At 37.5% G+C, this 13,464-nt stretch overlaps 1 protein-coding gene and 1 long non-coding RNA gene across 3 annotated transcripts; one reads left to right on the plus strand and one right to left on the minus strand.

The window, feature by feature from the left end:
* The first annotated feature begins 5,513 nt into the window (after positions 1–5,513).
* On the plus strand, positions 5,514–9,572 carry LOC128011928 (T-lymphocyte surface antigen Ly-9). Of its 2 annotated transcripts, none has more exons than XM_052594731.1 (5): positions 5,514–5,665; positions 6,051–6,359; positions 7,237–7,290; positions 7,805–8,065; positions 9,461–9,572. In XM_052594731.1, the coding sequence occupies exons 1-5, from the start codon at positions 5,617–5,619 to the stop codon at positions 9,559–9,561; spliced, it is 774 nt and encodes a 257-aa protein (XP_052450691.1). In that variant the 5' UTR covers positions 5,514–5,616; the 3' UTR covers positions 9,562–9,572. The 2 variants fall into 2 exon arrangements, with proteins under 2 accessions (XP_052450691.1, XP_052450690.1); XM_052594730.1 differs by lacking the exon at positions 9,461–9,572 and adding an exon at positions 8,181–8,807.
* Positions 7,479–9,488, minus strand: LOC128011933 (uncharacterized). The gene is made up of 2 exons (XR_008182675.1): positions 9,340–9,488; positions 7,479–7,944 (listed from the first exon to the last, which is right to left on the minus strand). It is a non-coding gene; the product is annotated as an uncharacterized LOC128011933 (long non-coding RNA).
* Positions 9,573–13,464: the final 3,892 nt, after the last annotated feature.

The following is a 13,464-nucleotide window of genomic DNA, read 5'->3' on the forward strand; positions in this document are numbered from 1 at the left end:
TCGCAAAGCTCCTCCCTCCCGTACGCAATGGGTTGTGGGCAATATTAGCACTTAGAGTGTGCATTGATCTGCACTTCGAATTCTAACCGGAAATAGTAGACCATCCGTGTATCTTTGGAATACTATTTTCAACATACTACGATTTGGGACGTACTAATTCTAGTTTCGCATACTATTTAGGACGGATAGTATGCGAATTGGGACTCAGCATCAGTTTCCTTAAACCCCACCTTTCGGGAGCATACTGTGTTCTGATTGGTCAACTAACATAAGCAGTTTGGATTGGGTGTTCCGCACACACCTCCACGGTAAACAATGCGTTAGCATCTGTTTGGGGTGAATTAGATCTTATTCCTCTCATCGCGAAGCAAACAGTAAAATAAAAAACTTGAACAGTCTCGCTGCTTTTTCTTCTGTGTGTGTGTATTCAAGCCGCGCGCTTCAGTTTGAATCTGAATAGTGCGTTCAGCGCGGGGGCGTGGTCACATTAGATATAACGAAGGGAGACATGAAAAACAGACATCGCGTTGTTTTCATATGGATTACTTTATCACAGAATATCTGTTTTCGGCAGCACTTGATTAGTTTTAAAGTAGACATGTCAAGCTTTCTATAGATATCTCTCTCATGTCTCTTCGTTGAGTATTCACGGAGTTACACTTCATTTTAATTACGTGTTTGTACATGACGATAAGCGCAGACAGGCTGCAGACAGCACACATACTGATAAGACGCTCGGGAGAAAACAGACACATAACTTCATAATCATACTTTGCGTTGTGATTCGGAGATGCTCGTTGTTCTAAATAAAGATGGTAATGAACCCTCTTTTATGGCCAAACGCTTTGAAAATCCCGCTGTACTGAGATTAGAAAAGCAGTCATCAGTGAAATGTTGTGAACACAACAAAAGGGATTTGTTGTACTGCTCTGGTATTGTGGTGAAAATTAATTTTAGCCATTGGTTCTCCTGATTTTCATTCTTTGGCAGTGAAAATAAAACAAACTTGCCTTTACAATTAAAAACACAGTCTCCTGGACATGATGCTATCACACCAACCAGAGCATCTGTGTGGGGGGGTGGGGCAGGTCAGAGCTTTGTTTCTCCCAAGACAGAAGGCGGAGATTATTATGCAAAGTGTTCCTAGTGACGTACATAGAAATGGGCAAAAGATTTGAAATCTATAACGACTTGTTTCAGCGATTCAGAGTCGACTCCTTACTTTAGAAGCCAATTACTTTATAAATCGTGTACTTTTTGGTTTAATTATTTGCACATTGTTTACACAGATGGACAGCTACATCATACACTGTAATACAGGTAATGTTTGATTTCCCATCTGTGTGGCTCTTTAAACACGTTATTAAATCATAATTAGTTTTTAAACACTGACATGAACTTTCAGAGCTGATTCCAAGGTTACTGCGTTTATGAAAGATTCAGATCATGTATCTAAAAATAAATCGCTATAGTAAAAGAGAAATAATAAGAGGAGTGAAGTTTCCTACCATTCTACAGTGTTTGGTCCTCACGCGCGTCTCCGCCCCTCCATACGCGCGTATACAGCACTAAATTAATCATCTTTACTAAGTATTATACATTTACTTCATTGTCAGCTTCAGGTAGTTCATTTATTATTGTTCAATAATAAAACTTACTACAAACATGTCTTCTATATCCTCAGTTGTTGCGTATACCGAGCTGCAACGGACACATTTGTACATTATTTTCCTTGAAGCCATTGTGCGAGTTCACTTTCATACCGCGTGCTTTATATACATGTTAATGCTGATTGGACTGCAGTTCTGACACACCCACCAAACAAGAGAAAACGAATGTTAAACCCTGTTGCACACAAGTGCACGCCGTTTCCAGGAAACATGACGTTCAACCCGGAAACCATAGCAAAACGTTGCGCACCGTTTTGAACTTGAACATGCCCCAGGTAACGCAGAGAAAAACGTGCCCCATTAGAGACTTCCCCCAGCAAGGAGGAGAAATTCAAGAAAGTTCTAGGTCATTCTCGAGCTCCAACCTCCTGCTCTCTCTCGTGAAGCCAATAAGGAAGTGACTTATATTGCAATTCATCGACTGGCCGCTTGAGGCTGGCTGCAAAAGGGAGTCAGTCCCCTAGACTCCCCATGTTAAAATGCCCCACTTTACAGTAGAAAAAAAACGTTTACAGCCTGGTGCAAAAAATGATTTTGGTCTAAATAGCTAATTCTGCCCTTCATGACAACTGTGAGGGGGGTGAATTTTTTATAACTCATCCGTTTAAATTATATTAATACTTTTATTTCTGCATAATTAAAGGTGTGACCACTTGAGTGACAGGTGGTTTGCCGCTGCTGACTCTGCCGTCGCGCTAGGTAGGCGTGGCTTCACCAACCAGCTCCAGCCTTTTTTGCCCATTTTTGATTGTCTTGGAGAGTCGCGTGATGACGCGCTGCCAAGATGGCGACGGCCCGCTCTGCACAATTTAAGCCCATAGACAGTAAAAGAAATGGACACAGCGACCCCATTGGAACTCAATTGAGACAAATGAAGCCCAGTTTTAGCGTTTTTTAGCACTTCCGTTTCTGACGCGCAGACTCAAACGAAGCTTGACGACGTCAGCAACCTGTCAGACAGATGTAAATCTTGTAAGTGGCTGTGCGTGCAAACTGCCATCGTTAATGTTGCAGAGACGGCGAGCTTGAGCGGGGAGTTCTTTGTCGTGAGTGAGCAGGAGTAAGTATTCTGATTAATTATTTTGTATAGTATTTTAAAATGTAACGCCAGTACGCCATATTAAGTTAATTGCCTGTGAGCTTCTCTTCCTGTCTGTACGGTAATGCGACAGAGAGCCGAGTGGTTATGACGCAATCGTTAGCCTATTTTTTTACAAAAACTGCTTATACGGGGCAATAATGTAACATAGAAGGTAATGGAGCCCTTTATACATTTTCGTGTATCTTTAGAAATAAATAATGGACAAACAGAGTCTTTAAACGCCTCAGATGTAAAGTTATTCGCTGTCAAAGTGAAGCCAAAATGAATGGGAGTCAATGGGAATGCTAACGCAAGTGAAGTTCTGCTAAAAGATGGCAGCCCCCACCCGACTTCAACTTCCGGTCGAGTTCCTTGCGCCTTGTTTAAGCCAAGTACACATAGACAGTAAAAGAAATGGACACAGCGACCCCATTGGAACTCAATTGAGACAAGTGAAGCCCATTTTTAGCGTTTTTTTAGCACTTCCGTTTCTGACGTGCAGACTCAAACTAAGCTTGATGACGTCAGCAACCCGTCTGACAGATGTACATCTTCTAGTAGCTGTGCGTGCAAACTGCCATCGTTAATCTTGCAGAGACGGCGAGCTTGAGCGGGGAGTTCTTTGTCGTGAGTGAGCAGGAGTAAGTATTCTGATTAATTATTTTGTATAGTATTTTAAAATGTAACGCCAGTACGCCATATTAAGTTAATTGCCTGCGAGCTTCTCCTCCTGTCTGTACGGTAATGCAACAGAGAGTCGAGTGGTTATGACGCAATCGTTAGCCTATTTTTTACAAAAACTGTTTCTACGGGGCCATAATGTAACATAGAAGGTAATGGAGCCCTTTATACATTGTTGTGTATCTTTAGAAATAAATAATGGACAAACAGAGTCTTTAAACGCCTCATATGTAAAGTTATTCGCTGTCAAAGTGATGCCAAAATGAAGGGGAGTCAATGGGAATGCTAACGCAAGTGAAGTTCTGCAACAAGATGGCGGCCGACTTCAATTTCCGGTCGACTTCCTTGCCGCCTGCAAGTACACCCATAGACAGTAAAAGAAATGGACACAGCGACCACATTGGATTCAACGGAGACAAGTGAAGTCAATTAGAAGCACGCACTTCTTGGGGGTCGAGCGTACTGCCCCGACTCAAACTGAGCTTAATGACGTAGATGTCACGTGAGCAACAAGTCTTTTAATCGCTGTGCCAAGAGAAATCTGAATCCCCCACCGAATCTTGCAGACATTGTTGAACAATTTTGTCCCGTGTCTTTTATGGACTCTCTATGGGCTTCTCCCTTGACTTTATGCCTCCATGATAACGTTAGCCTCATAGACAGTAAAGCAGAACCTGATTTTACCAAGTGAGACATGTTCCTGGGACAACATCTTTGTTGTCCCTGGAACAACATTGTGATTAACCAATCAGATTAGAAGAACCAGTTTATAGATTTTGTGAAGTTTACGCTTTAAATCACTGTTTGGTGCTTGTACATCAATGTCATTCATCTATCATTTCCTCTGATTTTAGGGATTACTCATGGTTAAGGTTAGGTTTAGATGTAGGGATATGGTCAAGAATATATTTTTGGAGTAAAATGTTGTTCCAGGGTCATCAAAATATGTTGACCTAGGAACACATCTAACTCAGCAAAATCAGGACGTGCGACAGTAAAAGATTGCCTGCGAGATAGATAATAATAATACACTTCCGCGGAATGTGTATTTGTTGGTTTTTTAACCACAAACTAATTTCTTCTTGTATCAGTCAGCTGTGCTTCTTCTGTTGGGCTCTTTGAGGGCTGTGGTGGATAAACTGATTGCAGTCAGGCTATAAATGAAGTAAATATAATTCATAAAACAGTCTAGATGAGGGAGACTGGAATAATGCATGTCTTAATCACAAACACAGACAATAAATTCAAGGTTTCAATTCCTTCAATATAGATGGCCAATGAGAACTGCTGGATCTTAAAACGGCTACAGTATTCTGTCATGAAATGCTCTTACAGCAATACTGAAGATCCAATCGCAGCTTTATTGTAGTCCCAAAACAGTAATCCACATCAAGGCAAAAAAAAAAACAGAAAATCATGCACAAGGTAATCCACAATCATAGAACCCACAAAAAACGAAGTACCACAAGCACAAGATAACCGAACTCAATACAGCAGAAACCAAAGACACAGGCCACAGCGTATAAATACAGCTGAGCTGAGTATCTCAACCACACACAGCTGAGAGTGATGGACCAGTGACAGGAGCAAGGGATGATGGGAACTGAAGTCCACAAGCACTGGGCAGTGTCCAAAAGTGTCTGTCATGGAGACTCCAGCAGAAGACTGGGACGATTCACTGTGTGCTGCAGCTGCTTCACACAACTTTACAGTGACTTTTGGTAGAGGCCTTATGACCTTACTTTTTAGGCTTTTTAGGGCAGATGTCATTACTGTGTCAAACCTGCCTAAAACCTCGAAGCAGCTCCTCGTCTCTCCACTGATCTCCTGGTGCAGCTCCTGAAGTGCAAACTGTGCTTATCTTCCTGTTGTATTGTTTTAGTAGATTTATCCAAACCTCACTGGTCCGTAGGTGACAGAATGCCAAGTGAACTCCTACATTCTTCTAGATTTATGGTCTATATCAGTTTAAAAACACTAAGATCAGTCACTAAGATAAAAAGCTGTTAAATAATAGTTCATTGTTGAAAGGTGTTTTCTACTATTATAGAGTTGGTAATGTCTGATCTTGTGGTCAATGTGTCACTTCCTGATGAAACTGAAAATCTTCGCTGATGTTCATCAGATGAGGAAGAGAACCAACAGAATCAACACACTTATAATAATACCTGATAACTGATCAAAATGTCCTTCAGTATGTGGGTTTTCACTGTGCTTTTCATCAGTATGGAGGGTAAGATATATATTTGGAGTACATTTTCTGTTTGCTAGCAGTATATTGTTTTAGTGGTTGTGGTCACTGGTCAGGTGATTTACTGGAACAGTTTCAACAGTCCGTAGAGAATTCATACTATACAAGTCTTGTACTTTTGTGAAAAACAGCAGCATAATGTACAGTTACCATTATAACAGATGCATTACCTGTTTGGAAAAGGGACTGTTTCCTGACACAGGTTTTCATTTTCATTTGAAATATGTAGTCACTGAATGCATTATGTGCCAAAGCAATGATAAAAGACCCACAGTTGAGCCCACATTCATGTTATTATTGTGCAATAATGTAAAAAGAGAGAGTACAAGTAATATGGTATATCTAACCAGATTTAATATTCTCTCAGCTCTTGTGAATGGCGATGAGTTACAGACGGTGATGGAGGGAGGTGTTCTCACTCTACACACAGGAGACACTGAGAGTCTCAGTGAAGTGATGTGGCTGTTTACACGAGGTGATCAAACTGTTCGTATCGCACAGATGTATCAGGGTTATGAACCCTTTTATGATAAGAGACTAACCAGCAGAGGGAAAATTAACCCAAAGACTGGAGATCTGAGCATCTGGAACATCAGCAGCAGCGACTCTGGACTTTATCAAGTTTCTCTCCACAGTAGATCCATCTCAGAGAAAAGCTTCAGAGTGGACGTTTACAGTAAGTTTTAGCTTCATAGGAAATAGCAAAACTATCTGTAATAGCCAGGATCACTCAAAGGCACATTTTAGCAGTTCAGGGTAGCAGCCTTTTAGAAACCCAACAAACATTTTTTTTTTTATTAATTTTAATTATGTCTTTAATTTTTGCAGTGGTAATTCTGAATTTCTTCTTCTTTTCTAGCTGAAATGTGTTGCTTCTGCAGTGTTACATTTATACATTCATCAGACGCTTTCATCCTGAATATCTTTAATTGTGATTTAATGTCCACATTACAAGATATAACATCACAAAATATCAATTGTAATAAATAAAATTACAGTAAGGGTAATCAACATACATTGATTAAAGCAACTGTATGTAGTTTTTTGGCCCTTGTAGATTATACAGTGACCACGTTTCTTTTCAAATATATTATAAATGTTTTATTAGTGTCTCTGTATATTATTTTATGTACTATATTACAATAGACAAATAATAATGTCTCTTCATTATAATTGAACAATACATTCAGTTTCAGGGTAGATAAAAGAGTTCAATAGATAAAAAAAAACAATTATCATACAATTATCATTACAGGGGGATTGTGTACACACACTGCCAAAACACGTTTCAGCTCAAACAACTTGCAAATGGGCATGTAGCATACGATAATCCCTTAAATACATAACAACAACAACAACAAAGTAGACTTGTGTACAGCATATCTGTGCAATAATCTGTTCATACACTACAAGTGTGGAGTCGGTTCCCAGGACAAACACTTCTCATTTCATTGCTCATTTCATATTGTGCCAGCAGTCATTTATACATTGTTCAGCTTACAATTTAGTTATTCCTGCAAAATCCACCTCAAAGTGTTGTTTTTTTGTTAAAGGGCCTGTTTCTGTGCCGGTCATCAGGTCTCTTGTTAGTGTAAACCAAACTCAAGGTGAGTCAACAGATTCCCAATTAAAACACAAATATAAAATACTAAACTACCTCTCTGTCTAATGAAAAATTTAAAAATCATTATTTACAAAAGAAGTGGCACAGACACCCTACTGTCACAAATATTCCAAGGATGAAGACAATGATGAAAATTGAACAAGGTTTGAATAAATCCACAGAATGCCAAACTGTGAGACAGCTGTGTAATACACAGACAGTACCAGACAAATGAAAGATCACACAGCAGCAACTTGACTGCAAGACAAATAAGGGCCATAACGATGAACACCTGAGTAAATTAAATAAATTGCAATGACAACTAAAGAGTGGCGGGAAAACTGAACAAAAAAGACATGTGACTGAAGAAAACCAATGACAAGTCCATGAAAACACAACTTAGTCCATGATGTAACAAATCAGAAACGTGACACCTACAGCTTCCAACTTTTGAAATATTATTTTTATTTTATTTACAGAAAATAAAAAGGTTTTCTGAAAAAACAAATCTCTTTCAGGTTCATTCAAGCAGTCACAGAAGATGGAGGAGACCTGTTCTGTGTTCTGCTCGGTGAAAAATGATCGAGATTTGTCTATCTCGTGGTATAAAGGAGGAGAAATCCTGAACCAGTCCAGCAATCCTGATCTCAGCATCAACCTCAGTTTATCATTAGAGCTTCATTATAATGATCCAGAGACATACAGCTGTACAGCTGTCAATCCAGTCAACAAGAAGAGCATCCATCTTCACATTAAAGAGATCTGCCCACGACAGGAAGGTACAAAAACTACATTTACCACAGAACTCTCTTCCTGCCACAGTGACCACAGCCTCTGATTGACAGAATTGTTTACGAATAACCTCATATCTATATAATTTCTCTTCTTTATCAGATTGTCAGGATCACTGTGGTGTCACTGAGGCTCTGGTTCGTCTCGTTCTCTCTGGTCTGCTGGGAATCGTTACCGTTATCTTTCTGTTTGAGCATCTGAGGTTCAGCTCGTTTCGAGGAGGAGCTGCTTCTGTATGACGATGGAATGGTTATGAGTCACACAATGGCCAAAAACATGATGGTGATGGAACGCTACCAGAACTGTTGGCAGTAAGGCTGAAAGTGTAACTTCAGGGCACCATTTGGGACAGGGCCATAAAATGTCTCAAATCATTTTGACACTGAAGTTGGTGTTCAGGAGAAATATCTGAAAACTGATCATCTATTCCTGACACCCTTAAAAAAAATTAATGAATGAAAAAGGGATGTTTGTTCCCTTCCAAATATAAAAACGCTGCTGTCTGCCCATATTTATCCACTCATTACAGAGCAGAACACACTGCTGAAATGTTCTATGTCTGCTTCAAAAATGTATGTTATATTTTCAGCAGTAATATCTCTTACACGCTCACAGCAGCATGTTGTGGATGTATTGGCAGTAGCAAGTCTCAGTACTTGCTCTACAGCAGCGTAACAGATCTATTCCTCCAAGAACAAATACATTAACATTGTCATGTACATTATCATGCCGTCGTCATGACAGAAATATTTATATATATAAATTATTATTGCTGCTGCTATCATTATTACTACTAGTACTATAATTATTCTTGATTAAATGAAGTGCCAATAAAAATATTATTGAACTAAATATGACTCAACACATTAATTTAATTTTTTTTTAAATACTCCAATTATAACAATCAGTACAATAGTAATATTTCGATTTTTATTTTATTTCCCTAATGAAATAAGTTTAAAATATTCAAAAATAATTGTTAAGCTGTTGTCAAGAAGAACAACATGCATGCGGCTTGACGTCCTCGCGCTCCTGCTGTTTGCTTACGCTCACGCGCGTGTGCGTGCAAGTTCGACACATCAAGAAAAAAAGAACTAGCATCATTTTGCCAATATCTTAGCACACAAAAGTTTCTCTCAAAACATTCAGAATTAAGCTGACAAGCATCTGCTCAGTGAAAAATGATCGAGACGTCTTCATCTCGTGGTATAAAGGAGGAGAAATCCTGAACCAGTCCAGCAATCCTGATCTCAGCATCAACCTCAGTTTATCATTAGAGCTTCATTATAATGATCCAGAGACATACAGCTGTACAGCTGTCAATCCAGTCAACAATAAGAGCGTCCATCTTCACATTAAAGAGATCTGCCCACAACAGGAAGGTCCAAAAACTACATTTACCACAGAACTCTCTTCTTCCTGCCACAATAACTTGTGTGCTGTGTCTTCACAGAGAAACACATTCAATCACGTTCATGAATAACTCTCTCCTCTTTCAGTTTGTCAGGATCACTGTGGTGTCTCTGAGGCTCTGGTTCGTCTGCTTCTGTCTGGTATGCTGGGAATCACCACTGATGTATTTCTGGTTGAGCATCTGAGGTTCAGCTCATCTCAGAGAAGAGCTGCTTCTGTTTGATGACTTGCATGAAGTGTCTCAATGGCATATTTTTTTTTTTTTTTTGGGGTGGGGGTTTGGCATACTCTTTTCAGCACTATACTTTGGGACACACTTATTCTAATCTCACATACTATTTAGGATGGATAGTATGAACACTGAGACACAGGGTAGCTCTGAAGCATCCAGGAGAGAGGCCTGAATTACAGTCAATCTCTACAGCGCCACGCAGTGGTCAAACCACATAACTGCAGGCTCTTTCATTAGTTCATACTTGATTTACTCTGGGTCCAGAAATAAGGTAAATAGCTGGATATCTTCCAAATCTGATGTAGATATGGGTCATAAATATAGACACAATGGACACAGATCACAAGATGGCTTTTCAGCTCAATAGTGTCACTGATTCTGAATCTCTAAACAACAATGACTTATAAGAAACCTAGAAAAAGATTGACTTGAGTATTCTCAGTTTGATGGTTTGTTTTTATGTTGATCAACAGCATAAACATAAATATGTGAATTAAAAATAAGAAATGTTTTGGATAGAGTTTGACCATGCACTTTATATTTCACAGATGCTTCACAGAATCTCATTTACATGTCCTTTATATATATATATATATAGCCCTGCAAGTACAGCATTACAATACTACAGGTACTGTATTTTTTTTAATACCTTTTGTCTGAAAACCGCACTGTTTGGATTTTTTCGTGTCCTGCACAGAACAGTAAAGTAAAAACATTCAGTGTCTGTAACATCAGTGCTATATGCAAAAAAAAAAAAAAAAAAAAAAAAAAAAAGAGTTACCATACAGCCCTGGTATGATATTTATTGTTTTTACTGGAGTAAAAAAAGGAAAATAACAAGTAATAAAATTGGTGTCTTATCTCCATCCTGCCAGCAGAGGTCACTCACAGACCAACAAACACATTAGGCTTTATGTTTACGAAATTTATAGCGTTTACAAAACTGACAAATATATGTTTTCTATTCTTGTGTACAAATAATTGTTTCTTTTCTATTTGGTTTTCTCAAAAAAGTACATCCATCCCCTTGTTCTAGTTTCCTGTTTAATCTCTCTCCTAAATGTTGCTGGCGCATTAATATTCAACATACGATTACCAAACTGGGCAGAAAATGCACATTTAAAAAGTACTGGTATTTATTAAGTTACTCGTAACTAAAAATTAACAATTTTTTTCTTAAGAAGAACAGTATAATTAATAAAATAATAATTAATTTTTCTTTATTTTTTTTTCTTTATTGTTTATTTAAAAGGGACAATGCACATTAATTAACATTTTTTGTTTTACACTCAAAATGTAAATGCGCCAGAGTTAGCTAGAAAGCTAATTTTCATCTGTAGTCCCTTGGCAGATAAAAATAAAACACTAAGTATAATAAACACTAGTACCTAAAGAAGTACAAGAACCGCTGTCTTTCTGAGCATCTGAGGTTCAGCTCATCTCAGAGAAGAGCTGCTTCTTCTTCTATATGATGATGACTCAATGACAGGTTCAGTCAGCTCTTGTTGTTTTGTGAGTCCACACAAAGTCTTGTACTTATGTGTTCATCATCACCTATCAAGCTCCAAGTTCAGGTCCTTCTTCATTATTCACTGAAAGGGTTTTGTCAACCACAACCATCTCTAAATCTTCACCTGTGTCCGCTTCACCTGCTGATTGGAGAAAAACAAGAGTTTTTGTTCAGGGCTATTAAGTTCAAAAATATTGAAATAAACCAATATATTTATATCTATAGCCAATATTCATAATGTTTATTCAACAATTTATTAATCTATGGTATTGTATGGTAATAAAGAAGTCTTTCTCAGCAAAAAACTGATGGGTTTTAATTTATTAATTTGAATATGGTAATCAGTATTTGATTAATGATGATACTCATTAATTTACTATGAAAATGGGTCTTTTTGTTTACTTTGCAAAAATTGTCAAAATGATTGTAATTCAAAACTGACTGTCTTGTGAAAACTTCCTGAGATGGTAAATAAAAAAATAATAATCTGGCGGATGAAACTTCAAATCTTGACAGAAACAAGTAATAAAGCAGCAACAAAAAGTGGAAAATGTCTTTATATTAACGCAGCACACTGTACCCTGTGTTTTTTTTTTTTTTTAATGTGAAATGTTAAGTTCCTATAAGTAACATAATTTTTGTTTATGACACAAGACCCAGTGTCATCTGCTGGACTGACCTCCATCTGTGTTTGAGTTGAGAGAAGTGTTTTCCCTGGATCCTCTGGATCTTCAGCAATAGGATTATTTCGCTTCTTCTGTAGGAAGATGAAATCTGAGATTTAAAATCTTATGCACAAAGTTTTTAACACCAAAATATCATGCAAGCAGAGTTCAATGCACACAAACACAATGACATTTTATTGATCTACAATGACTTTAAATGAAGTCCTTCCTCACCAAAATATCTCAAGGACCTTCACAAGTCTTTCATAAATACTTGTAAAACAATAACTCTCCAAAAACAAAACTGCAGAGTAGAATGCAGTCTTCACTAAACGTTGCTGTTATTAAGTGCTACAATATTAATACAAAAACAGAAGTGCTGCGTAATTTACCAATGATCATACTTGCCTTTTTATAGTAGATGATAACAATGACCCCTGCAGTGACCCCTATGAAGCCCACTATGATGCTGTGTGTTATTCTGTGATTACGTTCTTCACTGACTGTGGTGTTTGTTTCATTCGTCCCAAGCGTCTCTTCTCCTTTGGTGGATATAGCAGCTGTGGTGAGTGGTTGCTCTGTATGGGACAAAAATAACTAGACATATAAACCTCTTCAAGACAAGATCTGAATCATTAACTGTAGACCGGCTGATAAGACATTGATATATGTTTACTAACGTCCTGGAAATATCTAGATGGATAGATCATTTTAGGAAGATTGCTGTCAGAGTTGGTGTGAAAAAGTAAATATGGCCTTTTAAAGTTTCTTCTTTAATATATGAGAACAAATGCTGGATGAGCATTTCATCAGTGTTAGCATAAAAGCTACATAATATAATAATATAACAGGTGTATTGTGCAGAATCTTGCGCCCTTCTGTATGTAAAGACAGGGTCCTTGTTATTTTTAAATAACAGTGTACAACATAACTCACTAGAAGAGAAATCCCTGTCAAATTACTGATATAAACCAACAGAATTAAAAAGATGTATATAAAGAAAATACTTAGTATAATATAACATTGGTTTAAGTGTTTTTTTATTATTATTTATGTAATGCAAAACTCTGAATCACATTTATCAACTATACTGTACTTCAATCTAAATAAAGCACTTTATAAATTAAACTGAGAATACAGTATTTTATAGTGTCTAGAGACCAGAATTGTGATCAACGTTTGTGGTTAGTAGGCAAGGCAAGGCAAGTTTATTTATATAGCACATTTCATACACAATGGTAATTCAAAGTGCTTTACATCAAAGAAAGTAAAATAATCATGAAAAAGAAGAAAAAAAATAAAACAAGCAATTTTAAAACTTTTAAAATGATTAAAACGTTTACTTAAAATCAATTTAAAAACAGTTAGAAATTGATTTTATATAAAATAAAACAGTGAAGATATAGTGCAATCAGTTCGGACATAGCACAGTGCTCATTCAATAAATGCACAGGTAAACAGATGGGTTTTAAATGTGACTAGTGTTTTAGCACATCTGATCTCTTCTGAAAGCTGATTCCAACTGCGGGCAGCATAGTAACTAAAGGATAACTCCGCTTGTTTTGT

Source organism: Carassius gibelio, chromosome B23 (genome assembly GCF_023724105.1).
Source record: "Carassius gibelio isolate Cgi1373 ecotype wild population from Czech Republic chromosome B23, carGib1.2-hapl.c, whole genome shotgun sequence".
Lineage (NCBI taxonomy): Eukaryota > Metazoa > Chordata > Actinopteri > Cypriniformes > Cyprinidae > Carassius > Carassius gibelio.

Bases quoted from the DNA above. Each gene is read 5' to 3' on its own strand.
- LOC128011928 (XM_052594730.1), top strand. From the start codon at position 5,617: ATGTCCTTCAGTATGTGGGTTTTCACTGTGCTTTTCATCAGTATGGAG. The intron at 6,360-7,236 runs GTAAGTTTTAGC...TTTTTGTTAAAG, and splicing joins CTTCAGAGTGGACGTTTACA to GGCCTGTTTCTGTGCCGGTC. The intron at 7,291-7,804 runs GTGAGTCAACAG...AATCTCTTTCAG, and splicing joins TAGTGTAAACCAAACTCAAG to GTTCATTCAAGCAGTCACAG.